This window comes from Mastigoproctus giganteus, chromosome 9, assembly GCF_048544385.1.
Source record: "Mastigoproctus giganteus isolate SK-2022 chromosome 9, ASM4854438v1, whole genome shotgun sequence".
Taxonomy (NCBI): Eukaryota; Metazoa; Arthropoda; class Arachnida; order Uropygi; family Thelyphonidae; genus Mastigoproctus; species Mastigoproctus giganteus.
In genome coordinates, this window is record NC_143583.1 from 165,751,613 (window position 1) to 165,779,039 (window position 27,427).

General features: G+C 36.6%; 1 protein-coding gene across 1 annotated transcript in view; it reads left to right on the forward strand.

Annotated features, from left to right (window-relative positions):
* The window catches only part of LOC150080869 (voltage-dependent calcium channel type A subunit alpha-1-like), a 1,489,217-nt gene that overhangs the window by 650,509 nt on the left and 811,281 nt on the right, over positions 1-27,427 (forward strand). The window contains exons 26-27 of the mRNA XM_090381686.1: positions 9,586-9,787; positions 23,207-23,371. Coding sequence (XP_090237812.1) covers positions 9,586-9,787; positions 23,207-23,371 — 367 coding nt within the window. The remainder of the gene's footprint in view (positions 1-9,585; positions 9,788-23,206; positions 23,372-27,427) is intronic.

Below are 27,427 nucleotides of genomic sequence, written 5' to 3' on the forward strand. Positions count from 1 at the left end.
TGGTTATTTTTATTTATTTATGTTACTTTTTTTTTTTTTTTTTTTTTGGCTGATGCTGCATAAGCTTGCTTTCTTGCATCAAATGCCTCTACTAATGCTAATGCTAATGTGCAACACTATCAAAAGCCTTCCTAAAATCTAAGTATATGATATCAAAATTATTCTTTGTGTCCAGTTCATTTGTGACCACATCATTGTATCCAATTAAACTCATCAGACAAGACTTGCCCTTAACAATCCTATGCTGTGTCTGAACTATAACTGAAGTCTTGGCTAGATGATCCTGCATTTCTTTTTTAACCAGTGACTCCATTATTTCCCTCAGAACAGAAATTAAACTAACAGGTCTGTAATTACTTGTTACCTTTCGTTCCCCCTCCTTTGTGAATTGGGTAAACATTTGCACATCTCCAGTCCATGAGTACCTCCCCTGGTTTCAAGGAAGCTCTCATAATTATGGCTAATGGTTTGCTTACTTCCTTTGCCGCGTCCTGTAATATTACTGGATAGATCCCATCCACCCCGGGTGCCTTTTTTATGGTTATCTTCAACAATTTCTCCTCCACTTTGCTCTCAGTTATTACAAAATCATTTAGCTCACTGGCATTCCCCTCCCTGGATAACTCCTCATACGTAAATACATACTCATTCAGTTTATTATGTACCTGAGCAAGATCATCAACAGTTGAACCATCGATATCAAGTGGACCAATCTGATTCATCCCCTTCCTTCCAGAGTTTATGTAAGTAAAGAAGTCTTTGCTGTTTTACTTTGCATCCTTTGCCAAAGATTTCTCGGAGGTTAGGCAGGCAAAGATTAGATCTGCCTTTGCCTGCCTAACCTCCTTTGTGACTTGATTACAGACTGGCTTATATATGCTGTAGGCTTGTGTGTTGCCTAATAATTTATAGGCATCCCATGCATTTTTCTTCTCTGCCATGAGCCTCATTAATTAATCTGTCATCCATTTAGGCCTAAATCTTGAACAATATATCTTAGTTGGTATGAAAAGCCTAGTAGCTTCCAGGATGAATACTTTTAGTGCTTCCCATTTAGAATTTGCTCTTGGTAACATCATCATTTGGGGGAACTGTATAGAATTTAGAAACTGTCTCAGACAACTGTAGTCACCTTTATGGAAGCAGAAACCCTTCCCTTTACCACTGATGGTAGTTAACTCTTTGAGTAAATCCCACATCAGCGCACTGTGATAACTGCTACCTAGTACCTAGTAGTTCTTTTATTCTGCAATTGTTAATACATCGAAGAATCACTACTGATAACCAGACTCCCTCTAGTTGTCTACCGAACATGCTGCTGTAGAAAACATCATTCATTAAATCCACAAAAGACTTGCTAGTGTGTGAGTGACCAACCCACAAGTTCCAATCAATATCTGAGTAATTAAAATTAGCATTAGCATTGTTAATCCCCCATTACAAGACAGTCTTATTTACTGGCTCACTCTGTCTCTGTGTACAATTGTTCATTATACTCTTCAGAGTCATTAGACCTATAACACCCTCTTACTCTCATGTTTGCTTTCCCAGTGCTTACATCACACAAAACTGACTCGACACTGCACTGTCGACCCATTTCAACTGGCTGCACTTCCTTAGATTTTGTGTTTCTTAACTAATAGCATAACCCCCCTCTCCCTTTCTATCCTATCTATCTTTCGTGTACACATTGTACTCCCCAAATTCCAATTCTGCATTCTTTATATCTGTGTGACACCACATCTCTGATATTCCAACAATATCTGCCTTTGATGTTTTGATCAACACCACAAATACATAAAATTTATTTACCAAACTCCTAGTATTGGTATACATGCAAGTATACATGCACCTGTTCCTTTTCTTAGCTACCCTAACACAGCCCATGTATTTTCTTGTTCTGTGATGACACTCAGCAGTCTCTAATATCCCTTGCACCTTGTTTTCCAGGCTGCTGCTCGTTAGTATAGGAGCAGTGTAAGAATTGCTTTTGCCTCTGTCTGTGGCTACTCTTAATATTTTAGTATGTGAATTCTTCCCAAGTTAGCTGTTTTCCAACCCACCTAACACTGCCTCGATAGCTTCAGCAAATATTCTTGCACCCTTTCTATTTAAGTGTATCCCATCCCTGTAGAAGCAGTCTCTCCTGTTAGCAAGCACAAACCATGCTGAAAAAAATGCTACCCCATGAGCCTTGCACAATCTCTCCAAGGCTGAATTGAATTATAAGGCCCTCGTCATATACTGCTTGCTCTCATGTCTGGGCAGAATTGCAGAAACATTCAAATTCATCCCTAACTCATGGGTTTTTTTCAGCATTGATCTGTACTTGTTAAGTAATTCCACTGCTCTCCTACTCTTAATATCATTAATGCTGACATGCACAATATCACCTTTTGTGCCCTTAAAAGATGATATCTGGTATACAACATCAGCAACCTTTTCCCGTGGCAGGTATACCCTGTCCTGTTCCACCCATTCTTTTTGCACAGTATATTCCCCATTTCCCTGACAATAGAGCCACCGACAACAACTAATTCCTGTGGGAAGAGCAGATTCTGCCTTGCTGATTGCCACTGTGTTGCGTGATGTTCAAGTGCAAACTGTGGCATTGATGTGGGCAGTGAGAGCTTGATGGGCCCCTTAATTTAAATCCTTTGATGACATCTACCCTATTGAACTTGAGTGTTGCATACACGTTTGGAGGCCTCATTGTAGGAAGGATGTAGAGCTGCTGAAATGGGTACGGAGAAGGGCAACGATACTAGTGAGTAGAACAATAGGATGCTCTTATTAAGAAAGACTTCAGTTCTATAAATTTCAGTGTTTGGCAACTAAGCACCAGTTAGGTGATCTGATTGAGGTATTTAAGGCTTTAAATGAGCAAGCTCAATGCTGTTGGGATTCTTACTCGTGCTCAGACTACACTCATGAGGAGGCATAAATTCAAATTGAGGAAGTATGTTTGCAGAATAGGTATGCAGAAGTTTGCATTTAACCAGCAGGTGGTTGATTTTTGCAACAAAGTTTCTTCTGTTGTTGTGGGAGTAGATAATTTAAATAAATTCAACGAAGAACTAGATAAACTATTGGAGGAAATGATTAGGTGAAATGGAAAGTTTTTTTTGTTATTTTTTTTTCTCCTGATGATGTATAAGCTTTGTTTCTTCCATCATTTGTTACTACTAATACTAATATTCCAAGAATATCTCCTTAGAGAAGCAGCTTCAGATTTCAATATATAAAATTTTATTTTGGATTAAGCAGAATGGATACAGACTGAATAAAAAATCACTGCAATTCATTTTTGTAAAAATTGTGAAATGCATCCCATTTCAGAACTTCAGTTATATCATATCAGTTTCCAGTATCAACAACTTCAGTTAAATCATACCAGTTTCCAGTATCAATCAATTTATCAGCCTGATTCTCAATAATAAACTTAGCTTTTCTGAATATATAAAATATATACTATATACTATTAGTGTATATTATATAGTATATATAATTAATTATATCAATATAATTAATTTAAACCCATATGGAATTATGCCTTGTGCATTTACTCTTTAAATAAAATATATTCATATCAGTTGTATAAAGGAATCGAATTTACTTAAAGCTATCTCTGCAACATCACAAAGCATTCACTGTGTAACCTTACTTTATCTGTATTGAGCCTTAATCAGGTCCTGTCTGGGCTACAGTGCATCAGTATATAACTAGTACTAGTAGGGGAGGTTATGTTAAGATTCCATAATACTATCTAGAGGTTCCCAAACTTTCTCTGTTCATGGCACTCTTAGTGTCTCAGTAACTTTTTTGCCACGATCCTAGGCCAAAAGAAATACCTAACGCAGTAGTTTTCAACCTTTTAATAATTCAATTCTCTCTGTGTATATATATATATATATATATATATATATATATACAGGTCTCAAAAATACACAGCATAACTTCAGGAATGAGTTCATCATATGTAGACAATAAAAATATTTTATACCAACATAGTTCCGAAAATGCTTGGTTCCCGAGTTATTAACCGAAATGTCTTATCTCCCGCAGGTGGTTTCCTTCATCACAAGGTACTGACAGAATCTGGTGGTTTTCCATTCCGACCGTGTACTCAAATCAGGAGGAAGCGGATATGCACGTTATGTACAGTTTGACGGATGGCAGTGTCTGGAGGCTCGTCGTTTGTACCACGAAAGGTTCCCAGAACGAAGATGTCCAGACAGGAAAACATTTGAAGGTATCCATTGCCACCTTTGTGAACATGAGAAATTTACACCTTGTGCTGCTGACAGAGAATAACCAAGATCTACGACTCCTGAAGTAGAGGAGGAGATTTTGGATGTTGTGCATGGCACTCCTGGAATCAGCACACACAGAATAGCAATGCAACTGGTTGTTCAACGTTCGACTATTTGGAGAGTGTTACAAGAACACCAACTGTATCCCTACCATCTGCAATGGGTACAAGCCCCTTGTCACCAGCAGATTACCCTGCGTGCGTAATTTTCTGCTAGTGGTTCTTGCAGCAGTGTAGTACAACTCTTCACTTTCCTGCCTTAGTGATATTCACAGATGAAACACACTTCACACGAGACGGAATCCAAAACTTTCACAATCAGCATGTATGGGCCGAAGAAAATCTACATGCAATTCTTCCATCACATCACCAACAGCGGTTCAGCCTCAACATCTGGGCGGGTGTTTTTGATGATAAGTTATTTGGGCCCCATGTACTCCCAAACAAACTCACAGGGCAGGCGGACAGAAACTTTCTGGAAAACAACATGCCTGATTTCTTGGATGACACGTCACTGATCTTTCATCAACAAGCACACTTCATGCATGATGGCGCTCCCACATATTTCAGCCACCTAGCCCACAATTACCTGAATCGAAGGTTTCCTGGTCGGTGGATAGGTAGAGGTGGACCAACTTGCTGGCCTCCACGCTCACCTGTTTTAAACCTACTAGATTTCTTCTTGTGGGGCCATTTAAAGTCATTGGTGTATACAAATCCAGTAGCTGATGTGGAAACTCTCCGCAATCGAATTGTGGCAGGTTGTGAGACAATATGAAACATGCCAGGAATTTGGCATCATCTTTGCAAGTCCATGAGACGTTGATGTGAGGCCTGTATTCAGGCAGAAGGTGGACATTTTGAACAATTACTATAAGGTGATGTTTACAGTTAAGTGTCATAGACAGACCTTCAAAACTCAGAAACCAAGTATTTCTGGACCTATGTTGATATAAAATATTTTTATTGTCTACACATGAGGAACTCATTCCTGAAGTTATGCTGTGTATTTTTGAGACACCCTGTATATAATATTAAAAAATATATGTTATATGATAGTTATTATAATAATATAATTATAAACAAAATTACAGTTCATAATACAAATTATATATACTTATATAATAATTTTATTCTTTATGTAGAAGTACTAAACATCAATTATAGATCATCACAAAATTTAAAAGATACGGTACAATGGATACCGCACGCTTTTTTATAATGAAATAAATATATAAATTTCAAAAAAATAAATTTAAGTAACTTAAACCCAAATTACATGGCACCCCTGGAATGTTGTTGCGGCACCCTGGTTGAAAACCACTGATCTAGCGCAATGCACTTAGAATATATATTGAAGCAAATGAACCCCCCACCCCCAACTTCAACCTAGGAGGAAGGTGTTTCTTCTCATTTATGCTTTTAGAATTCAAAGCTCTCCATCTTATCTTGATTACCTATACTTCTTTAATTTATAGGGGACAATACATTACAGAAATTAACCCAAGGCAAATAATCTTGCTAGTATTATGCTGCAAGAGTTAACTGAGTGCTGGAATTTACATCTCTAAGTTCCTTCAGGAAACAGATAAATCTGGCTGACCTTGGGTTGCGTACTTGCAAACTACAGATATCTACTTTAGTCAATGTGGAAAACTTGTCACTTGCAAATCTTAATATTAGATAACTCCATTAAGTTCATTTGCAAAACTATTCTCGTTTCTCGCAGATATATACTCATGGATCAAAATCAGACACCACAGGTGAAGCAGCAGTTTTTCTAAATAACATAAATTCAGTACAACTCTCCCATTAGGCGCCTCCGTAGCCAGGTGGGAAGGAGCAGCAGTGCGTAGCACACGCTTATTGACTAGACCGGGGTTCAAGCTCATCACCACCAAATATGGAGGATGCAGAAAGGTCAGGGAATTACCACCGCACATCCCGGAGCAATATGGCCTTAGTTGCTAATGCTCCTAAAAACCAAACAAACAACTCTCGCAGTATGCTGAACTTTACTGCACTGAATTGTACTCGATAAAGTTAGCAATAGAAAAACATCTTCTCTCCCAAAAATATTATATATACAGATTTTTAAAGTGCAATAGATTCATTACAGAATAGTACCACTTCTACTCATCCTATCTTGAAAAAATTTATATTGATACTAATTTAGCTTGAAAGAATGCATCAACTATTCCTGTTGGATTCCAGCTCACTTGGGGATATTTGGAAATTAATGTGCATACCAAGCTCCAAAACACACAACAGAAACTGATATGCCTCAAATAAAAGACCCACCAACACTGATTGCAGGTCTGTTATATATAAACTGCATGCCAAGCCCAATTGATATCTGTATATGTGCGGCAGAACCACACAAAGTAAACTAAATGCAGATGAAATTAAAACCTTGCCTGTGGAATTCAACTGTCTGACTAAATAAAAGAGTGGAATTTATTCTTGTCAGGGCATGCTTTGGCCATACTTGTCTAACACATCTCTGTTTGCTCGCTGGGGAAGATCTACCTCACTGCCAACACTGTCACTCTTTACTCACAGTAAAACATTCTCATAAAGTGTACTTTACAAACTGCTAGACATGCATCCTTCCCATCTCTACCATATGTATGGGAATCCATAGCGTTTCAACGTATATAATAGGTGAAGAGGCAAATCTTTCAGAATTGCCAGGGAATGCATAAACCATACTTGTCGAATACATCTCTTTTTTTTTTTTTTTTTTTTTGACTGGAAAAGATCAATGTTAACACTCACTCTTTACTAACAGTAAAACGTATTCTCATAGGGTGTGCTTACCTACAAATTGCTAGATGCACATCCTTCACATCTCTATCATACCTTAGGTGCCTATAGTTCTGCAGCATATAATAAGCAAAGATGCAAATATATTGGAATTCTTCATGTTTCTGAAAAAAATTGGTGTCTATACTTGGTTCTAACTGTCCTTTGCAAATTTATCCAGATTGATACTAGTTTTGATTAAGAAACCTTAAAATGCACAATATGGCCATTCAAGCCCTGGTGCTATTTAATATTCAGTAAAAATAACAAGAAGCACATTGTTCTAAATTTCTTATATCATTCTTCCCCCCCTCAGCCACCCCTTTATCCACAGCAGCAATTTGCCTCCAATGTCACACTTCTCCAATTTGTGCAGCAGTCTTCCATGTGCAACAGTATCAAAAGCCTTTCTAAGATCCAAGTATATAATATCAAAGTTATTCCCTGCATCCAGTTCCTTTGTGACTGCATCATAGTATCCAATCAAATTGGTCAGGCAAGACTTCCCCTTAACAAAACCATGCTGTGTCCGAGCTATAACTGAAGTCTTGTCTAAATGATCCTGCAGTGCTTCTTTAACTAGTGCCTCCATTAATTTTCCTGGAACAGAAGTTAAACTCACAGGTCTATAATTACTTGTGTCAGCCTTTGATCCTCCCTTGTGAATTGGGGTCACATTTGCACATCTCCAGTTTGCACATCTCCCTTGAGTCCAAGGAAGCTCTCATAATTATGGCTAAGGGGTTTGCTTACTTCCTCTGCTGCCTCCTTTAATATAACTGGATAGATCCCATCCACCCCGGGTGCCTTTCTTGTGTTTATCTTCAACAATTTCTCCTCCACTTTACTCCCAGTTATTTCAAGATTCTGTAGCTTACTGCTAGAGTTGAATACACCTCTGGCTTTCCCCTCGCTAAATAACTCCTCATGTGTGAATGTCGATGCAAAATATTCATTTAGTTGGGTCCATTATTGTTTTCTGTATTGATAAATGATATTGATGATGGTATATCAAGCTTAATGTCGAAGTTTGCAGACGATACAAAGGTAGGCAGGGTTGTCAAGGACACTACTGACACTAATCTGCTGCAACCGGATTTGGAAAGGTTGAGCAGATGGGCTGAGAGGTGGCAAATGAAGTTTAACATTGACAAATGTAAAGTACTACACATGGGAAACAGCAACCCCAGCGCAACGTATCAACTCTGTGGTACTACACTGGCAGTGGTAGAGAATGAAAGGGACCTGGGGGTAGTTGTGCATGAAGATATGAAGTTCTCTGAGTAGTGAAGACGGGCTGCAAGAATAGCTCTTGGTGTATTGTCAATGATATATAGGAATTTTTCTAGCAGGGATAAGGAGGTGATTATTCCCTTGTATAAGGCAATGGTCAGGCCACACCTAGAGTACTGTATACAGGTCTGGAGGCCTCATTTCAAGAAGGATGTAGAGCTGCTGGAACGAGTACAGAGAAGGACAACAAGATTAGTGAATGGAACAAAGGGGTGCTCTTACGAAGAAAGGCTTAAGTTTTGCAAATTACAGTGTCTGGAGACTAGGCACCAGCGAGGTGATCTTATAGAGGTGTATAAAGCCTTGAATGGTTTGAGCATGCTCAATGCTGATGGGATTCTTCCTCTCTCTCAGAATAATCACCTGAGAGGGTATAAATTGAAATTGAGGAAAGACAGATGTAGGATAGACGTGCGGAAATTTGCCTTTAGCCAGCGGGTGGTTGGTTGGTGGAACAGACTTCCATCCCTTGTCGTGGAAGTTGATAGCCTAAATAAGTTTAAGGCTCAGCTGGACAGGTATTTTGAACGAACAGAGGGGTAAAGTGGAAGTGTTTGTTTTTTTTTTTTTTTGTCTGATGCTGCATAAGCTTGCTTTCTTGCATGAAATGCCTCTACTAATGCTAATGCTAATGCTAATTCATGTCTTGGATCACAAAAAAATATATTAATAAATAAATAACCATTATTTAGTGAAAATATATTTTCATATACATTAAATTTTTTTACAGTTTTCTTAATGAGCAAAGCAGATATATGGAGCAATCTATCATTTGTCACACACAATAACAAGAATATTTTAAAAATTTTCTTTTTGCCAGAGAAAACATGTTTTATGAGGGAGAATGTTCTTTCTACTTTTATTGAGAAATTGGGACACACTTGAAAATTTGCTACATTTACAGGAGGACTAATTTCAATGGAATGCTCTTCAGCAAACTTGATAATAATGATCTTTATTTTCTCTAATTCTTAGTTAGCATAAAACATTGTGTATATAATATTAAATATGGATAATAAAGGCAAAATATGCAGGAATATAATGCAGGTAGGAATTAATATTTCTTAACTGATTGGAATGTAATAATTCTATATTTTTTTTTTAATTGAAACTAATTAGCTCTTAATGAATAATTTCATAAAAAAACTAATTTCGTCACTTTCTTTTTATATTAGTGTTCTTCAGAATTCTATGGATTCTACGTATGTAGATTATGGCCCACTTCCTCGTTTTCGAATAGAGATGGCTATTTTCTATGTAGTTTTCTTTGTGGTATTTCCATTTTTCTTTGTCAATATTTTTGTGGCATTGATTATCATTACCTTTCAAGAACAAGGTGAGAAAGAATTAGAAGAAGGTGACCTTGATAAAAATCAGGTAATTAATTATAATTTTTATTTAATACATATTGTGAGATTAATTAGTAAAATACTAAAAGAAAATGCATCCCTTATGAATTTTGTAAATATATTTTAGCTATTTCAGATATTTTAGAATTTCTATAGGAATTTGCAAATAAAATACAAAAAAAAACTGCACCAATATATCAAAAAGGCAAAATTTATGAAAAAGATTTAATCAGAAATAATTCTTATGCATAGCTGGTTTTGAACACAGCCAGCATGAGCATTTGTGGTCTGCCGTATTATAGGGATCCAGTTTTAAAAGCATGTAAAATGAAAAATAAATTACACTCATTTTTTTTTGTAATTACAAAAAAGTGTTGCTGATTTCTCAACTTGCTAGAGCTTACGTAATTGACATAACATGAACAGTTCTAAATGGCAGGTCAAGATTTTATAAGCCTTGTTATTTGAATATATTGTGTATGTTACTGTCATATCACCATGAACTGATTTCTTAATAATGCTTACCAAAAATGCTTACCATGAGAGAAAGAAAAGAAACGAGAAAGGTTAAGAATTATTAATTTTCATTTTAAAATATTTTCTCTGTCAAAACTTGAATAAACCAATTACAGTTGTTTTAGAAGTAAAATATCTATTGTAAGAAGCACACATAGCACAGGTACAAAAAAAAAAAGAAAAAAAAAAAAGAGGACTTAAAATGAAAGTAGCTAAAGAATTATTAATTGAATCTAGAAAGGAGCACTGTTTCAGACATTTTAAGAATGGGTCAATCATTCTCTGCTGCTGCACCTGAATTATGTAAAATATAATCTACATGGAATTTTGTTAAAGGTTTATTTAAAACAATAATGCATACGTGTACATGGTTTTTTGCTTCAACGGTTGTAGGAAACAAAGTTAGTCTAAATTAACTGTAGTGTTATTTGATTATTAGATCATAGCAATTTACAGCTCTGGAGTGCACTCTCATAGAGGGACCCTGATGGAGTTGGAGAGGGAGCAGAAAGCATTTTGGGAAAATTAGTTTTGTTCCCAAATTAGACCTTTTGTTATGTGGCAAATTTTAAATGGAAATTTTTCTCTTCTTATGTATTATTAAAAAAAAAAAAAAAAAAAACATATATATATATATATATATATATATATATTCGGTGTAAAATTGGTAGTCTTATAGCATCAGCTTTCAAAACAAACAAAATTTTAAACACAAAGTGGCTACAAATTATGATGACAGAAAACCTCTCTGTAATTAAATATAAATGCTGAAATATCCATGCATACTGAATACATGACCCCTGTTTGATTTTTCAAATGACTGATGCTTGAATAGAATCAGGCTTCAATGCAGCTAAACAGAAATGATTTTTCTGTTTCTGTTCTCTGTACCATTTTTTTATCTTGGTATGCAAGTCATTACTTTCTATACTTATATTATCTTGATGGCAGTTGGAATGCTACTAGAGAAGTTCTCCAGGGATGGGAGTCTATACCCTCAGTCAAAGGAGGAAAATTTCTCTCCTTATTATTATGATGTACATAGGATACTTCCATAGCTGTAATATACCTGTGACCAAATTCAATTTTAGTGTTCATCAGAAAAATAGTATAACAGAAAGTTCCAGAACTGTCCTGATGGGCTATTAGGGCATTATGGAAGAGGCACATGAAAAAAAAATCATTTCTTTAAAAAGATCATCAGGTGTCAGTGATCACAGCATATTGATGTGGGATTTACTGAAAGAGAAAAAAAAAAAAAAAAAAAAAAAGAAGAAGAAAGAAAACACTGTCAAGGGTAGTTTTTAAATTCTTTTCAGTGAGACCAACGGCGCCTCCGTAGCCAGGTGAGAAGGAGCAGCAGTGCGTAGCACATGCTTCTTGATTAGACTGAGGTTCGAGCCCGTCACCACCAAATACGGAGGATGCGGAAAGGTCAGGGAATGACCACCGCATATCCCGGAGCAATATGGCCTTAGTTGCTAATGCTCCTAAAATCCAAATAACAAACAAACAAACAGTGAGACCAACTGATAATAATCCAAAGTAAGGTGCATCTCAAAGAAAGAGGGGGGAATAAAATTAATATTAAAGTAAACAATGATACATTACAACAAGTAAATTCCTATGTCTACCTAGGACATCTGCCCACTGATGATGGAAAAATCTTTTAAGCACTCAAAAGAATTTAAATAGTAAGAAAAGCCTTTCTGGACATAAGGAAGACCTTAAGATCAAGGGAATTACACCTAGAGACCAGAATAAGATTAACAAAATGTTAGGTAGTCAACCCTCTTATATGGACTATTACAAAGGATGTCGGGCGCCTCCGTAGCCAGGTGGGAAGGAGCAGCAGTGCGCAGCACACGCTTCTTGATTAGCCCGGGGTTCGAGCCCGTTACCACCAAATACGGAGGATGCGGAAAGGTCAGGGACTGACCACCGCATATCCCGGAGCAATATGGCCTTAGTTGCTAATGCTCCTAAAAAAAAAAAACCAAACAAAACCAAACAAAGGATGTCGAGAACCGAATTAAAGCAATTGAAATGTGGTTCTTAAGGAGAATCATGAGAATGCCTTGGATGCAAAGTCAAATGCAAAAGTGCTGGCTTTAACAAAAGGAAATAAAACAGAACTCATGGCCATCAATAAGCAAAGGAAAACAAGATATCTTTGGTCACCTTCTGAGACACAACTCTATACAAAAGAAGCTGTTGGAAAGGATGGTAGAAGGAAAGAGGAGTAAAGGATGACAGAGAAAGACCTGGATAACCAACATTGAGGAATGGACTAATCTTTCTTATGAAGATTGTTCAAGGGAAGTACAGATGTGAAGTTGCTGAAGGCTCATGATAGTCAACCTCCTGGATGGAGACAAAACATGAAGAGAAGAAGAATTAAACATGTTCAATCCATGATGGTGCCAGTGTCTGGCATGTCAACAGTCTTATTGGAGGAAAACATAATGAAATTTTAGCAAGTGTATTAAGAAACCAGAGGTTAATTCAGCAGATTGGTGTTTCACTTACCACTGCACACAAAGCACTGACAAAATGGTGCTTGCATCCACATAAAGTGACAATTGTGCAGGATCTGAGGGAGACACACTGACCACAAGAAGCATATGCTCTACTGTTTTTATAATCTGCCAAATTGTGGATTATAAAGACAAACTATGATTCTAAACCTGGAAGACAACATTGGAGATGGACAGATGAAATTCATGAGTTTGTGGTTATTAAATGGATGGCCATTGCACAAAACAGAAGGAACTGGAGAGGCCTTTATCCTGCAGCGGATTGAAAATGGCAGATGATGATGATGGTTCTGAAACTCTTACTGATAATATAGGTGATATTATCACCTCTGTTATCAGTAATAGTTTCAGAAGAAGTTACATTTTTCAAGCTGAAGTGTGGCTTCATTTATCCAGCTTTGTTAATAGTCAGAATACTTACCCATGGTCAGCAGAAAAATCCATATACGAGTGCAGAGATACTGGGCCCATAGGTAAAATGGCCTATGCACTCCAGATTCACTATACTATTTTCATTATGTAGCACAGAGCAGAACAGAAAGTAAAATAACAAGTTGTAATTAAACTAGGTTTAATGTTAAATACATACATATGATAAACAGTAAAAACAGAATATGTTGATGAATATGATTTTACAGAATATGATTTTACAAAAGCTTTCGGACTTTGTTGCCCTTTGTTGAAGGACAGGGTGGAGGCCCTTGAAGGATTACAAGTGAGGGCCCATCAAGCTCTCAGCTGCCCACACCAATGCCAGAGCTTGCACTTGGTCATCGCTCAACACAGCGGCAACCCCCAAGGCAGAATGCGCTGGTACCAATGGAACTAGTAGTTAACTGTTGGATTGAATGTTTTGGGAAAAATTGAAATTTCATTGCATGCTCTTAAGTTATACGTTCCCAAAACTTTAAATCCAACGGTTAACTGATGAAGGGCAACATAAAGCCCAAAAGCTTATGTATTACTGGTTATTGTATGTATCTGCATATTCTGTTTTTACTGTTTATTGTATGTATTTAACATTAAACCTAGTAGATCGTAGGTATAGCTTATCTTAATTATCAGCACTCACCTCATAGTAATCTGCTTAGTTTGGTGAAAGTTTCAACACATACTAGTAGTTATGAAATTTAAAAATTCCGATTAGTAGCTATTTTTTAACTTAAAGAAATTATGAATTTTAAAAAATTAGAAATTACTAAATTATGAGCTTTAAAAATTGTTAAAATTTGCCTAAGAAAGGAAAGTGCACATTCCATTCTATAGTTCTCTAATTAAAATTATGAATTAAAAATAAAATAAAAGTGAGATAAAAGCTCATAGCCGTGCACGAGCGACTTTCAAAACCGTCTTCAGTTAGCTATAGTGGAAAGAGAAGAACATGCGAAGTATGTTCTTCTGGCAATTAAATTGTACTTTTAACTATACATATAACCACTTAGGTTACGTAACATAAATAATTAGTGAAAATAAATAATTAATACATAACTTGATACAGAAGTTATATGAAGGGATTTCGTAGGTAACACTCGTTACTGAAACATAAATATTTCATAGATAACACTCGTTACTGAAACATAAATATTTCGTAGATAACACTCGTTACTGAAACATAAATATTTCGTACATAACACTTGTAGATTTCGTAGATAATACTCGTTACTGAAACATAAATATTTTGTAGATAACACTCGTTACTGAAATATAAATATTTCATAGATAACACTTGTAGATTTCGTAGATAACACTCGTTACTGATACATAAATATTTTGTAGATAACACTCGTTACTGAAATATAAATATTTCGTAGATAACACTCGTTACTGAAACATAAATATAGCTTTATAACTATGTTGGGATACAAGTTTAGGATTTAATTTTGTACTGAAATTGAAATTTTATTGAAAGTAAATCGAAATCATGACTCAAACCAGAGCAGCAAAGCAAAAGGCTCAAGCTAATGAGAATGCTGTGGCTCAGGGGATAACTGAGGTGGGCAGTTACCCTCTGAATCACAGCCTTTTAAGATGCACTATTTGCTTGATGTTTGCGGAGCAGTCAGGTATGGGACATGATACTGCCATGGGGGGGATGTCTTTGTATGTGCGCGATGCAAGGAGTGTAAGGAAATCAGACGACAACTCAGCATTGTTATGGGCCTATATGAGAGCTTGAAGGACAGGGTGGAGGCCCTTGAAGGATTACAAGTGAGGGGCCCATCAAGCTCTCAGCTGCCCACACCAATGCCAGAGCTTGCACTTGGTCATCGCTCAACACAGCGGCAACCCCCAAGGCAGAATGCACTGGTACCAATGGAACTAGTAGTTGTTGGTGACTCTATTGTCAGGGAAACGGGAAATATGCTTTGTAAAAAAGGATAGGTGGAACAGGACCAGGGTAGGTCTGCCAGTGGCAAAGGTTGATGATGTTGTAGAGCGGATATCATCTTTTAAGGGCACAAAAGGTGATATAGTTGTATACGTTGGCACTAATGATATTAAGAGTAGGAGACTGGCGGAATTACTTAACAAGTACAGGTCACTGATGAAAAAAAGCCGTGAATTAGGGTTGAATTTGAAAGTGTCTGCAATTCTGCCCAGACACGATAGGAGGGAGTATATGATGAGAGCCCTGTCGATCAATTCAGCCCTGGAAAGATTGTGCAGGGCTCAAGGGGTAGAATTTTTTTCAGCCTGGTCTGTACTTGTTAACAGGAGAGACTGCTTCTACAGGGATGGGATACATTTAAATAGAAAGGGTGCAAGAATGTTTGCTGATGCTATCGAGGCAGTGTTGGGTGGGTCGGAAAACTGCTAGATTAGGAGGATTCAAGGACTAATAGATTAACTGTAGCCACTGGCAGAGAAGAAAGTTATTCTTGCACTGCTTCTATTGGAATGAGCAGCAGCCTGGAAAATAAGATGCAGGATATTTCAGAGACTGCTGGGAATCATGGGGGTACAAGTAAACACATGGGTTGTGTTAGGGTGGCTAAAAGGAAGAGCTGGTGCATGTATACTTGTGTGTACACCAATGCTAGGAGTTTTGTAAATAAATTTGATGAATTTGAAGTATTGCTCAAAACATCAAAGGCAGATATTGTTGGGATTTCAGAGACGTGGTGTCACACAGATATAAGGAATGCAGAACTGGAATTTGGGGAGTACAATGTCTACAGAAAGGATAGACAGGATAGGAAGGGAGGAGGGGTTATGCTATTAGTTAAGAAACACATAAAATCCAAGGAAGTGAAGCCAGTCGACATCGCTCGACAGTGCAGTGTCGAGTCAATTTGGTGTGACATAAGCATTGGGAGATCAAAATTGAGAGTGGGAGTGTGCTATAGGCCTAATGACTCTGATGAGTATAATAAGAAACTGTACAGAGAAATAGAGTGGGCCAGTAAATCAGAGAGTCTTATAATGGGGGATTTTAATTTCCCAGATATTGACTGGAATTTGGGGGCTGTTCACTCACACACTAACAAGGCTTTTGTGGATTTATTGGATGATTGTTTTCTACATCAGCATGTTCGGGAGGCAACTAGAGGAGTAATACTCTCGATCTGATTATCAGTAGTGATTCTTCATGCATTAAGAATCTGCAGATAAATGAACCACTAGGTGGCAGTGATCACAGTGTTCTGAAGTGGGGGTTACTCAAAGAGGTAACTACCATTTGGGGTAAAGGGAAGGGGTATTGCTTTCGTAAAGGCGACTACGATGGACTGAGACAGTATTTAAATTCTATTCAGTGGGATCAGCTGATGATGTTACCAACAGCAAATTCAAAATGGGAAGCATTCAAAGAACTTACTTTGCAAGCTACTAGACTTTGCATACCAACTAAGAAATATTGTTCAAGGTTTAGGCCTAAATGGATGTCAGATGAACTAATGAGGCATATGGCAGAGAAGAAAAATGCATGGGATACATACAAATTAGCACGTGACATAGAAGCCTATGATAGATACAAGTTGATCTGTAACCAAGTTACAAAGGAGGTTAGGTTAGGGCGCCTCCATAGCCCGGTGGGAAAAAGCAGCAGTGCGTAACACACGCTTCTTGATTAGACCGGGGTTCGAACCCGTCACCACCAAATACGGAGGATGCGGAAAGGTCAAGGAATGACCACCGCATTTCCCGGAGCAATATGGCCTTAGTTGCTAATGCTCCTAAAAACCAAATAACAACAACAAAGGAGGTTAGGCAGGCGAAGGCAGATTATGAGAGATCCTTGGCAAGGGATGCGAAGAAAAACAGCAAGGAGTTCTTTACTTATGTAAACTCTAGAAGGAAGGGGATGAATCAGATTGGTCCACTTGATATCGTTGGGTCAACTGTTGATGACCCTGCTCAGGTAGCTAACAAACTAAATGAATATTTTGCATCGACATTCACATATGAAGAGTTATTCAGCGAGGGGAATGCCAGAGGTGTATTACACTCTAGCAGTAAGCTAGAGAATCTTGTAATAACTGAGAGTAAAGTGGAGGAGAAATTGTTGAAGATAAACACAAGAAAGGCACCTGGGGTGGATGGGATCTATCCAGTTATATTAAAGGAGGCAGCAAAGGAAGTGAGCAACCCTTAGCCATAATTATGAGAGCTTCCTTGGACTCAGGGGAGGTACCCATGGACTGGAGATGTGCAAATGTGACCCCAATTCACAAGGGAGGATCAAAGGCTGACACAAGTAATTATAGACCTGTGAGTTTAACTTCTGTTTCCGGAAAATTAATGGAGGCACTGGTTAAAGAAGCACTGCAGGATCATCTAGACAAGACTTCAGTTATAGCTCAGACACAGCATGGTTTTGTTAAGGGGAAGTCTTGCCTGACCAACTTGATTAGATACTATGATGCAGTCACAAAAGAACTGGATGCAGGGAATAACTTTGATATTATGTACTTGGATCTTAGAAAGGCTTTTGATACTGTTGCACATGGAAGACTGCTGCACAAATTGGAGCAGTGTGGCATTGGAGGCAAATTGCTGCTATGGATAAAGGGGTGGTTGAGGGGGAGAAGACAGAGAGTGGTAATCAATGGACACTGCTCATCGTGGACTAATGTTATTAGTGGAGTCCCTCAGGGTTCAGTATTGGGTCCTTTATTGTTTTCTGTATTTATAAATGATATTGATAATGGTATATCAAGCTTAATGTCCAAGTTTGCAGACAATACGAAGGTTGGCAGGGTTGTCAAGGACACTACTGACACTAATCTGCTGCAACAGGATCTGGAAAGGTTGAGCAGATGGGCTGAGAGGTGGCAAATGAAGTTTAACATTGACAAATGTACAGTACTACATATGGGAAACAGCAACCCCGGAGCAACGTATCAACTCTGTGGTACTACACTGACAGTGGTAGAGAATGAAAGGGACCTGGGGGTGGTTGTGCAGGCTGATGTGAAGTTCTCTAAGCAGTGCAGATGGGCTGGAAGAGTAGCTCATAGTGTATTGTCAATGATATATAGGAATTTTTCTAGCAGGGATAAGGAGGTGATTATTCCCTTGTATAAGGCAATGGTCAGGCCACACCTAGAGTACTGTATACAGGCCTGGAGGCCTCATTTCAAGAAGGATGTAGAGCTGCTGGAACGAGTACAGAGAAGGGCAACAAGATTAGTGAATGGAACAAAGGGGTGCTCTTACGAAGAAAGGCTTAAGTTTTGCAAATTACAGTGTCTGGAGACTAGGCACCACGAGGTGATCTGATAGAGGTGTACAAAGCCTTGAATGGTTTGAGCATGCCCAATGCTGATGGGATTCTTCCTCTTGCTCAGAATAATCACCTGAGAGGGCATAAATTCAAATTGAGGAAAGACAGATGTAGGATAGATATGCGGAAATTTGCCTTTCACTAGCGGGTGTTTGGTAGGTGGAACAGACTTCCATCCCTTGTCGTGGAAGTTGATAGCCTAAATAAGTTTAAGGCTCAGCTGGACAGGTATTTCGAACGAACAGAGGGGTGAAGTGGAAGTGGTTATTTTTTATTTATTTATTTTACTTTATTTTTTTTTTTGGCTGATGCTGCATAAGCTTGCTTTGTTGCATCAAATGCCTCTACTAATGCTAATGTTATATACTGGTTAAATTCTTGAAATGCATTTCAGTGCACGTGGAAACTTTATACATGCTAAATTCCAAATAGGGGAGAAGTTGGTTGGAATCTTCTCGTTAAATATGTTGAACGATGTGTGGCACTTAAATCACTCAATGACGAGAGTTTCATTTTGAAGAATTTTATAACTGGAATTTAGTTTAACTACTCTAATAGCCGAACAACATATGAATATGTGACACAGGATTATAATAACATTATATATTTGATTAGATGTCAATCAGATTGTCAAGCATGTTACACTGGTAGTACAACAGCTAAATTTGGGACTTCAAAAATTCACACAAGTGCCTACTACCATTTTAATAGCTTCAAATCTATTTTATCAGGTACAGAACTAATACAACATGTTCAATCATATAATCATAACCCACTCATTGATTCGGCTATTACAGTAGTTAAACTAAATTCTAGTTATAAAATTCTTCAAAATGAAGCTCTCGTCATTGAATGGTTTAAGCGCCACACATCATTCAACCTATTAAACAAGAAGATTCCAACCAACTTCTCCCCTATTTGGAATTTAGCACGTATAAAGTTTCCACGTGCACTGAAATGCATTTCAGGAACTTAACCAGTATGTAACATACTTTGCGTGTTCTTCTCTTTCCACTATAACTAAGTGAAGACGGTTTCGAAAGTCGCTCATGCGTGGCTATTAGCTTTTATCTCATTTTTATTTTATTTTTAATACGTAATTTTAATTAGACAACTATAGAATGGAATGTGCACTTTCCTTTCTTAGGCAAATTTTAACAATTTTTAAAGCTCATAATTTAGTAATTTCTAATTTTTTTAAATTCATAATTTCTTTAAGTTAAAAAATAGCTACTAATTGGAATTTTAAAATTTCATAACTATTATGTATGTGTTGAAACTTTCATCAAACTAAGCGGCTTACTATGAGGTGATTGCTGATAATTAACTAAGCTATACCTACAATCTAGTTGTTACATCACAGCACATAAGGATTCCTTGATATATCATCAGTCATTAAACCTAGTTTAAAAAAATTAAATTTTCTGTTTATACTCCAGCACAACAACCAGGTCAGTAGAGTTTACAATAAATCGTCATTACAAATATTTATCATATTTAATAGTTATGGGCTTGAACCCCAGTCCACTCAAGGAATGCATGCTATGCACTCTCGCTCCTGACCACTCAGCTACATCAGGCCTTAAAATGTTCTTGTACTCTGGCACAACCAGGTCAGTGGAGTTTTCAATAAATCACTCAATACAAATATTAATCGCATTTAGCAGTCACGGGCTTGAAACCCAGTCCACTCAAAGAGCGTGTGTGCTACTACACTCTTTCCCTTGACCACTCGGCTACATCAAGACTGTTAACTACAACTTGTTATTTTACTTTTCATTCTGCTCTATGCTACATAATGAAAATAGTATACTGGGCCCATATTTTTTCAAGAGAGAGCTTGGTTCCATATTTTTTTTGAGAGAATAAATGTAGAAATTTACTGTGGTTTTATTGTTTATCTCTTCATCAGGCAGTTGAATGAAGATAAAATTAGATAGTGCACTTTTCAAAAAGACAGTGGTGCTTTGCATGCTGAAAAGTCAATGTGACTTGTTTGGAGATAGACTCATTTCTCCTGATTTCACAACTCTCAACTTTTTTTTTCTCTGTGGAGCAGTGAAAAATCATTGTTTTCGAAGGTCCTCACAACCTTTAAGAGCAGTAGGAAGCCATTGCAAATGTAATTGCCAGTATAAGTGAGGTGAACTTCATTTGCATGCATGTCTTCCTGGTGCCTCCATAGCCAGGTGGGCAGGAGCAGCAATGCGTAGCACACGCTTCTTGATCAGACTGGGGTTCGAGCCCATGACCACCAAATACAGAGGATGCGGAAAGGTCAGGAAATGACCACTGCATATCCCAGAGCAGTATGGCCTTAGTTGCTAATGCTCATAAAAACCAAATAACAACAACAACAACAGCATGTCTTCCTAAACATATAAATGTTTGGTGATGCCTAATGGTGTAAGAATAAAAGAGTGGCAGAGAAATAAACAAAGAAGAATATTATGTGGGAGATTAAGAATTAGTTTAAGGAAAAGATTGGTAAAATTCCTGGTATGGAGTGTAGTACTTTATGGAGTAGATACATGGACATTGAGAATGGAAGATATTAGAATATTGGAAAGTTTTGTGTTGTGGGTTGGGTATGGAGAAAAATGGAAAGAAAAGATGGATTGATAATTTGTAAAATGAGGAGGCCTTGTGAAGGATGGGGGAGAAGGGATGTCTGACTGAAATAATCAGAAAGTGGAAGGGAAATTGGATTGGGCATGTTTTGCAAGGGGAGAGTTGATGAAGGATGTGATGGAAGGAAAAATGAAAAAATGAGAGGAAAAGACTTAGTGAGATCGAGGAAAATTACAAGAGATGAATTGAGAGGGGCATGGCAGATATGGAGAGATGAATAAAAGAGCTGAGGATAGAGAGAATTGGAGAGTGTATGCATGAATCTTCTCTTGGCAGAACTCCAGTGATAATAATAATATGGAAAGGTATGTGAATACTTAGTTGCATGCACAGCACTATTTTGAACGTATTTTGTAAAGGTGATTACAGTAATTTATTTTTCTAATTTTTCTTTTTTTTTTTCATATTTATTGCATTTTAAACAATGTTTGTTTTTTTCAGAATGCATGTTGATTATAGAGGTGCACAGTGACTTTATGTGCATGTTGCATATATACAAGTGTCAGCCCATATGTATTACCCATTGGGGCAAAATTTTTTGCATTTGAGTTAGCATCACAAGGTTTATATATTGCAAAGGTTTCTATATGTTACAGATCAGAAGTTATGAATAGTAAAAAATTTTTCTCTTTTCTTCAACAGTTAATTATGTGACAAACAAGTCATAGAAGTTCCTTTTCAAGTCAGGAGAAAACTCAGCTGCCTGTATTCCTGAAAAATTGAGGAATGTTTATATACAAAACACAGTTGATATAAGCAGTGTTAGTAGGTCACTTGCACATCTTAATGGAGGGGAGTCATTGACATATGTGACCTGCCAAGGAACAGAAGACCTAAGTCTGTGCGTATTGAAGAAAATCCTAAAATTTTGGATGAAATGAATTGAGATAAATGAATGATCCATATATGCAAGCACTAGGGTGCTCGCTCAAAGAGAAGTATATTAACCATTCTAGACAAATTTGATTATAGGAAAATATGCTGCAATGGGTACCCAAGCTGTTAATAAGAGAAATGAAATTCTCCAGGAAGATCTGCCAAGACCTGTAGCAGGAATGCAATAACCTTTAAGGATATTTTTTGAAGGCCTGATAACTTTGATTATGATCCTTATTCTAGAGAGCAGTCTAGAAGTGGACAAATTGGTCATCTGCAGTGAAGGAAAAACCATAAATTACTAGATAATCACAAAAAAATATGGCCACAGTGTTATGGGACAGAGAAGAGCCAATTTGGTTGGTTTTTTTTTTTTTTTTTTTAAAGAACAGTCAGACTATAAATAAGGAAAAATATTGCTAGACACTTTGTAAACTTAGTCAGGCTTATAAAGCAAAAAAGGAAAGCTCTAACAGGATACCAAATCACATTGCACCATGATAATTCTAGGCCATACACTGCTCATATGATTCAAATGAAAATTGGAAACTCCCGCCCTAAGGGGAGTTTGCCTCATCCTGCTAATAGCCCAGACTAGATGTTTTTCTCTTTTAATGTACAAAGTGATACCTTCATGGAAACCACTTTTTTTAGTGATGAGGAGCAAAAAAAGCTGGCCTCAGCTGCAGTGTCCATCCTTTTCCTACAATGCATATGTGAGTTGGAAAGAATGATTGCAAAAATGCATTGATAATCAAGATGAATAAATAATGTGTATATGCTTTCCAGTTTAATAAATGACATGAATTCCAACTTTATTGTCTTTATACTTTTATCGCCAAGAGTCATTACTTATAGGCTGGCACATATGTGTGCGTGTGTGCTTACATTGTTCTACGTGGGGTAAATATTCTGGAGGTGACGAAAAACTGAGACTATAATAAGCAACCTTTGCAGTCCCTGTCACATCCACATGGCTGGATGATCCAGACAGGCAACTTAAACTGTATGAAAAGTTAGAGAGGTGTGAAGACTAAGATAGATATATATATATATATATAGATACTGTATATAATAACTGTTATGGAAGTATAGAACTTCACTATCATGATAAGTTATAGCTACATAAAATTAATATTCAAATGCTTCTTTTTAAAAACAGAAATCTTGCATAGATTTTGCCATTCAAGCCAAACCACTGCAGAGGTATATGCCAAAAAATAAAAATAGTCCCCAGTATAAAATTTGGAGAATTGTTGTATCTACTGCATTTGAATATTTGATTATGGTGCTAATTGTGCTCAATACTTTACTTCTAATGATGAAGGTAAGCACTTTTTATTGCAATTTTTATGTCTTTTTTTCAAGTTTTCATGTAATTATGCAAAAATAAACTGGAAGTTATTTATATGTGATATTTTCACTGACAAAAATTAATTACTTGAATTTTCACATGTAATAGAATGTTTGTTTTATATCCTATAATAAAATTCATATACAAAGCAATTCAATACACACACACACACACACACACACACACACACACACACACACACACACACACACACACACACACACACACACACACACACACACATGCACCTGTTTTTAAATTAAATACAGGTCTATCCTTTGGTGAATAATGTCAAGGATAGATCATGTGCTTCAAAAATCAATACATCTGTCAAATATTTTTTTTTACCACAGGGTTTAGCCATTTAGTTTAATGTACTTTCATTGCTGGTTCCTTTCTCACCTCTATCTGAATGACTATTTTTAAAAATTTTTTTTGCCATTCACGGCAGCTTTTCCAGAATAAACAACTGTAGTTTATTTGGCATATACATTTATAAAGACATGCCATTGATTAGGTAATCTTTCAACAATGTTGTGTAAGTAGTAAAGGCTACGCATATTATATCTAAAATATCTAATCAATGTGCAATTCTTAGCATTGGATAGCTGTGTACATCAAAAGGAAACCATTAGTAACATCATTGTTGATGTTTTCTTCATCTGCATGCACTATTTAACAAATAAATGATACTCTTTTCTGTTTCCTTGTCATGCAATACCCACAGCCACTCATACAAATAGCATTGAAACTTAAGAGACATAACAATGGATAACAATGTAAGAATGGAGCCTAGCAAACCAATTTGCTAGGCTCCTATTCATAGTGAATGATTACCAACCCTACTTATTATAGTATACTAAGGCTCAATGATGTATGGCACTTTTCAAAAGTGACACATACAAGATGATTTCATTTAATTATCAGAATAAGATATTTATACAAAATTTTTAACGAACAAAAGACCAACATGCCTGTTTTTAATTTAAAGTGAACCTTCTTAAATGAATTTTTTTGGAAATTTTACTTATTTTTTGCATTATAGCTGGAGCATTCAATGAGATTCTACTTTGACTATAAATATTTTTGATATATAAAAAAAATAATTTTATCATACTGTCATAAATGTTTGTATCTCATTTACACAGGTTCTCAATACAGTGAAGTAAAAAAGAACAGAAGAGATTGAAAACAGCCAACACAAATGTCAGAAAATTGGTGCTTTGGCCAAATCATCAAATTTTTGACCAAAAAAAAAAGAGGGTGCGGGATTGGACTCGATTTATTCATGAATGCATGACATCCATGTGTTGCGATGCCACTCATTCTGAAAACCAGATAAATTTTGGTATAAGCAGTTTAAATGTGATTGAGAATCCATAGAATATGTGACTATCCTTCATGATCAGGGAAAGCAATAGAAGAAATGTGCCAAAAAAATGAAGATATGATTGTGTTACATAGACTTATTAAAGCGTCTATGATTGATAGAGAATGTAATGTTTCTGAGGGGTAGGCACTGACCATCCTCCACCATGAACACTTGGCTATGTAAAGGTTAGTTCTTGTAGAGAGAGAGAGAGAGAGAGAGAGAGAGTGTCAAGAATGCTCACATCTCTTCAGAAATGGCTCAGGTTTATGAGGAAAATTTAAATATGCCTGATGTAGATCCACAATGATTTCTTTCAAGAATTGTAAACTGGTGAGGAAAGTGGATTTGTCACTGGGATCAGGAATCATAACAAGATTTCATGCAATGGAAAGATCATGGGTCACCACTGCACAAAAAATTCAGTATTCAATCCTTCTCCAGTAAAAATATTGCCATCATTTTTTTAGAATATGGGAGGAATGTTTTTAGTAGACTACATGCTACATAAGAAAGCAATCACTGAAGATGCCTATGCTGCTGTTTTCAAAAATTTAAAGAGGTCTGTAAAGGAAGAGAAGAGGGAAATCGAAATGATAAGTGGCTTGCTGCTTCATGACAATGCCGTCTACACAAATTGCATAGAGCAGTTGCTGTTCTGAGAGACTGGATTCTTTGAGTTTTAACTACTCACCCACCCTACAGTTCATACCTGGCCTCCAGTGATTATTTCCTCCTCAAGAATCTAAAGGTCATTATGGACTTTGTGTTTCAAGTGAAGCAGTCTCAGTGAAACTGCAAATGGCATTTTCAAGTGAAGCAATCTGTAAATGGCATTTTCAGAGACCAGAACAGAACAAAGAATTCTTTCTTTTCCTTTTTTTTATTTAAGTATTTCCTCTTTCCCTTAAAATGGAAAACAAGTATTGAACTCAAGGGGATATATATTTATTACTGGACCCATTATCCGAAAGCTTGGGGCTAGTTTCTTTCTGGAATTTGGGTCCTTAGTAGGAGAATTTGGAACATATGCAATTTAAATAGTTAAAAATCTTATATTTACTACATCTAAAAAGTGTCAGTAAATACAAATTTTAATACCATTATAATGAAATAAACCAATTAAACAGTAGAATATAAAAATGAAAATAGTTTATTTGCAAATTAAAAAAGAGTTCCTATAAAATCTTAAAAATTAAGTGTAGATAAGTGCTAAACAAATATATAATAAAAGATACTAGAGCCTCAGTATGGTGGGGGGGGATTCAAAATTTTGCCACTCAGATAGCACAATACATTTTACAATATACATTGAGTATTTCAGTATGTATTAATACATGCACTAAAACATCCATATCAGTGATATCTCCTAACACCTGTGATTTAACCTGAAATAAAATTTACCAAGTTTTTCTAATTTTTAATACAAATATGCAAGGACATAACATGTGACTAACACATAACTATTTTTATATAATAGTTTCATTTTCAGCATGAGTATATGTGGGCTAATTTTCACATTTCCTTACAGGATTGCTAAGTGATGAGTGCATATCATTTTATTTCAAACGAACATGTTTAAAATGTCCATGTTAGCTATGGAAAGAATATGTTTTTATTTGTGCTCTTCACCAAAAGCAAAAGATAAATTTCTTTTTTGTTTTTCACAAAGTAAAAATAATAAATTTTATCATTATCTTAATTTATGGCATGGGTTAGTTTTTGCTGTCACGCTTACCATCCTCATTATCAGACTATTGCCCGTCAACTACCATCTCACCAGGGGATCTTGCTGATCAGTTTATTTGCCTGAAGTTTCCTTTTTAGCCATTGGAAATGATATATCTGTTTGCACGTGTTGACATTTGTTGATTTTATAACTGAATATATCCCACTATATCCTTTCATGAGGGCAGGGGAGGAAGTAATTGCTGTGCGACATTGTAGTGTTGACAGCAATTGTTCTGTGATAGGAGCCCTTGTTTCCTGACTCATCTTAATGTGAATCATAGGGGGTAGCAATGGCCAAAATAAATACCACACTTTTATGAAGGGTATTTTTACTTAGCTTCTGTCAAGTGGCACTGGGGTTTCCCCCAAGTCTGTGTTGTAATTCTTGTGATGTCCACAGAACTCTGTAGAGGCCATATAAAGTTGTTAATGAGTGTTAGGATTGTGTCGGTGTATTTGTTTTTCTTCTGCCTTTTGGCCTGGGGACCAGTGGAACACCACTGACTTTTAGTTTCTGTTCACCAGTGTGGTGCGGAGGAGTTGGGTCAGTTTAGTAGGGCAGAATGACTCTGGGAGGACTGACCCCAGAGTCACTTGAGCTTTGCAAGGTGGGACTCCAGGTTAAAAAAAAAAAAAAAAAAAAAAAAAAATATATATATATATATATTTTTTTTTTTTTTTTTTTTTTTTTTTGTGAAAGAGCATTGCAGAGGATATAAAACAAGTTCTGTGGTAGTAGCACTTGTTCCCCAACTTATTTTTATATTCATTGGGTGGGGGAGGGGGTAGCAATGACCAAAAGACATACTAGACTTTTCTGAAGGGTGATATTCTTATGTACTTATGCTGTAGGATATAATGTTACAGGTCATGTGGCACTGCATTTTCCTCCAACTCTATGTTGTGACCTTGTGACATAATATGAACTC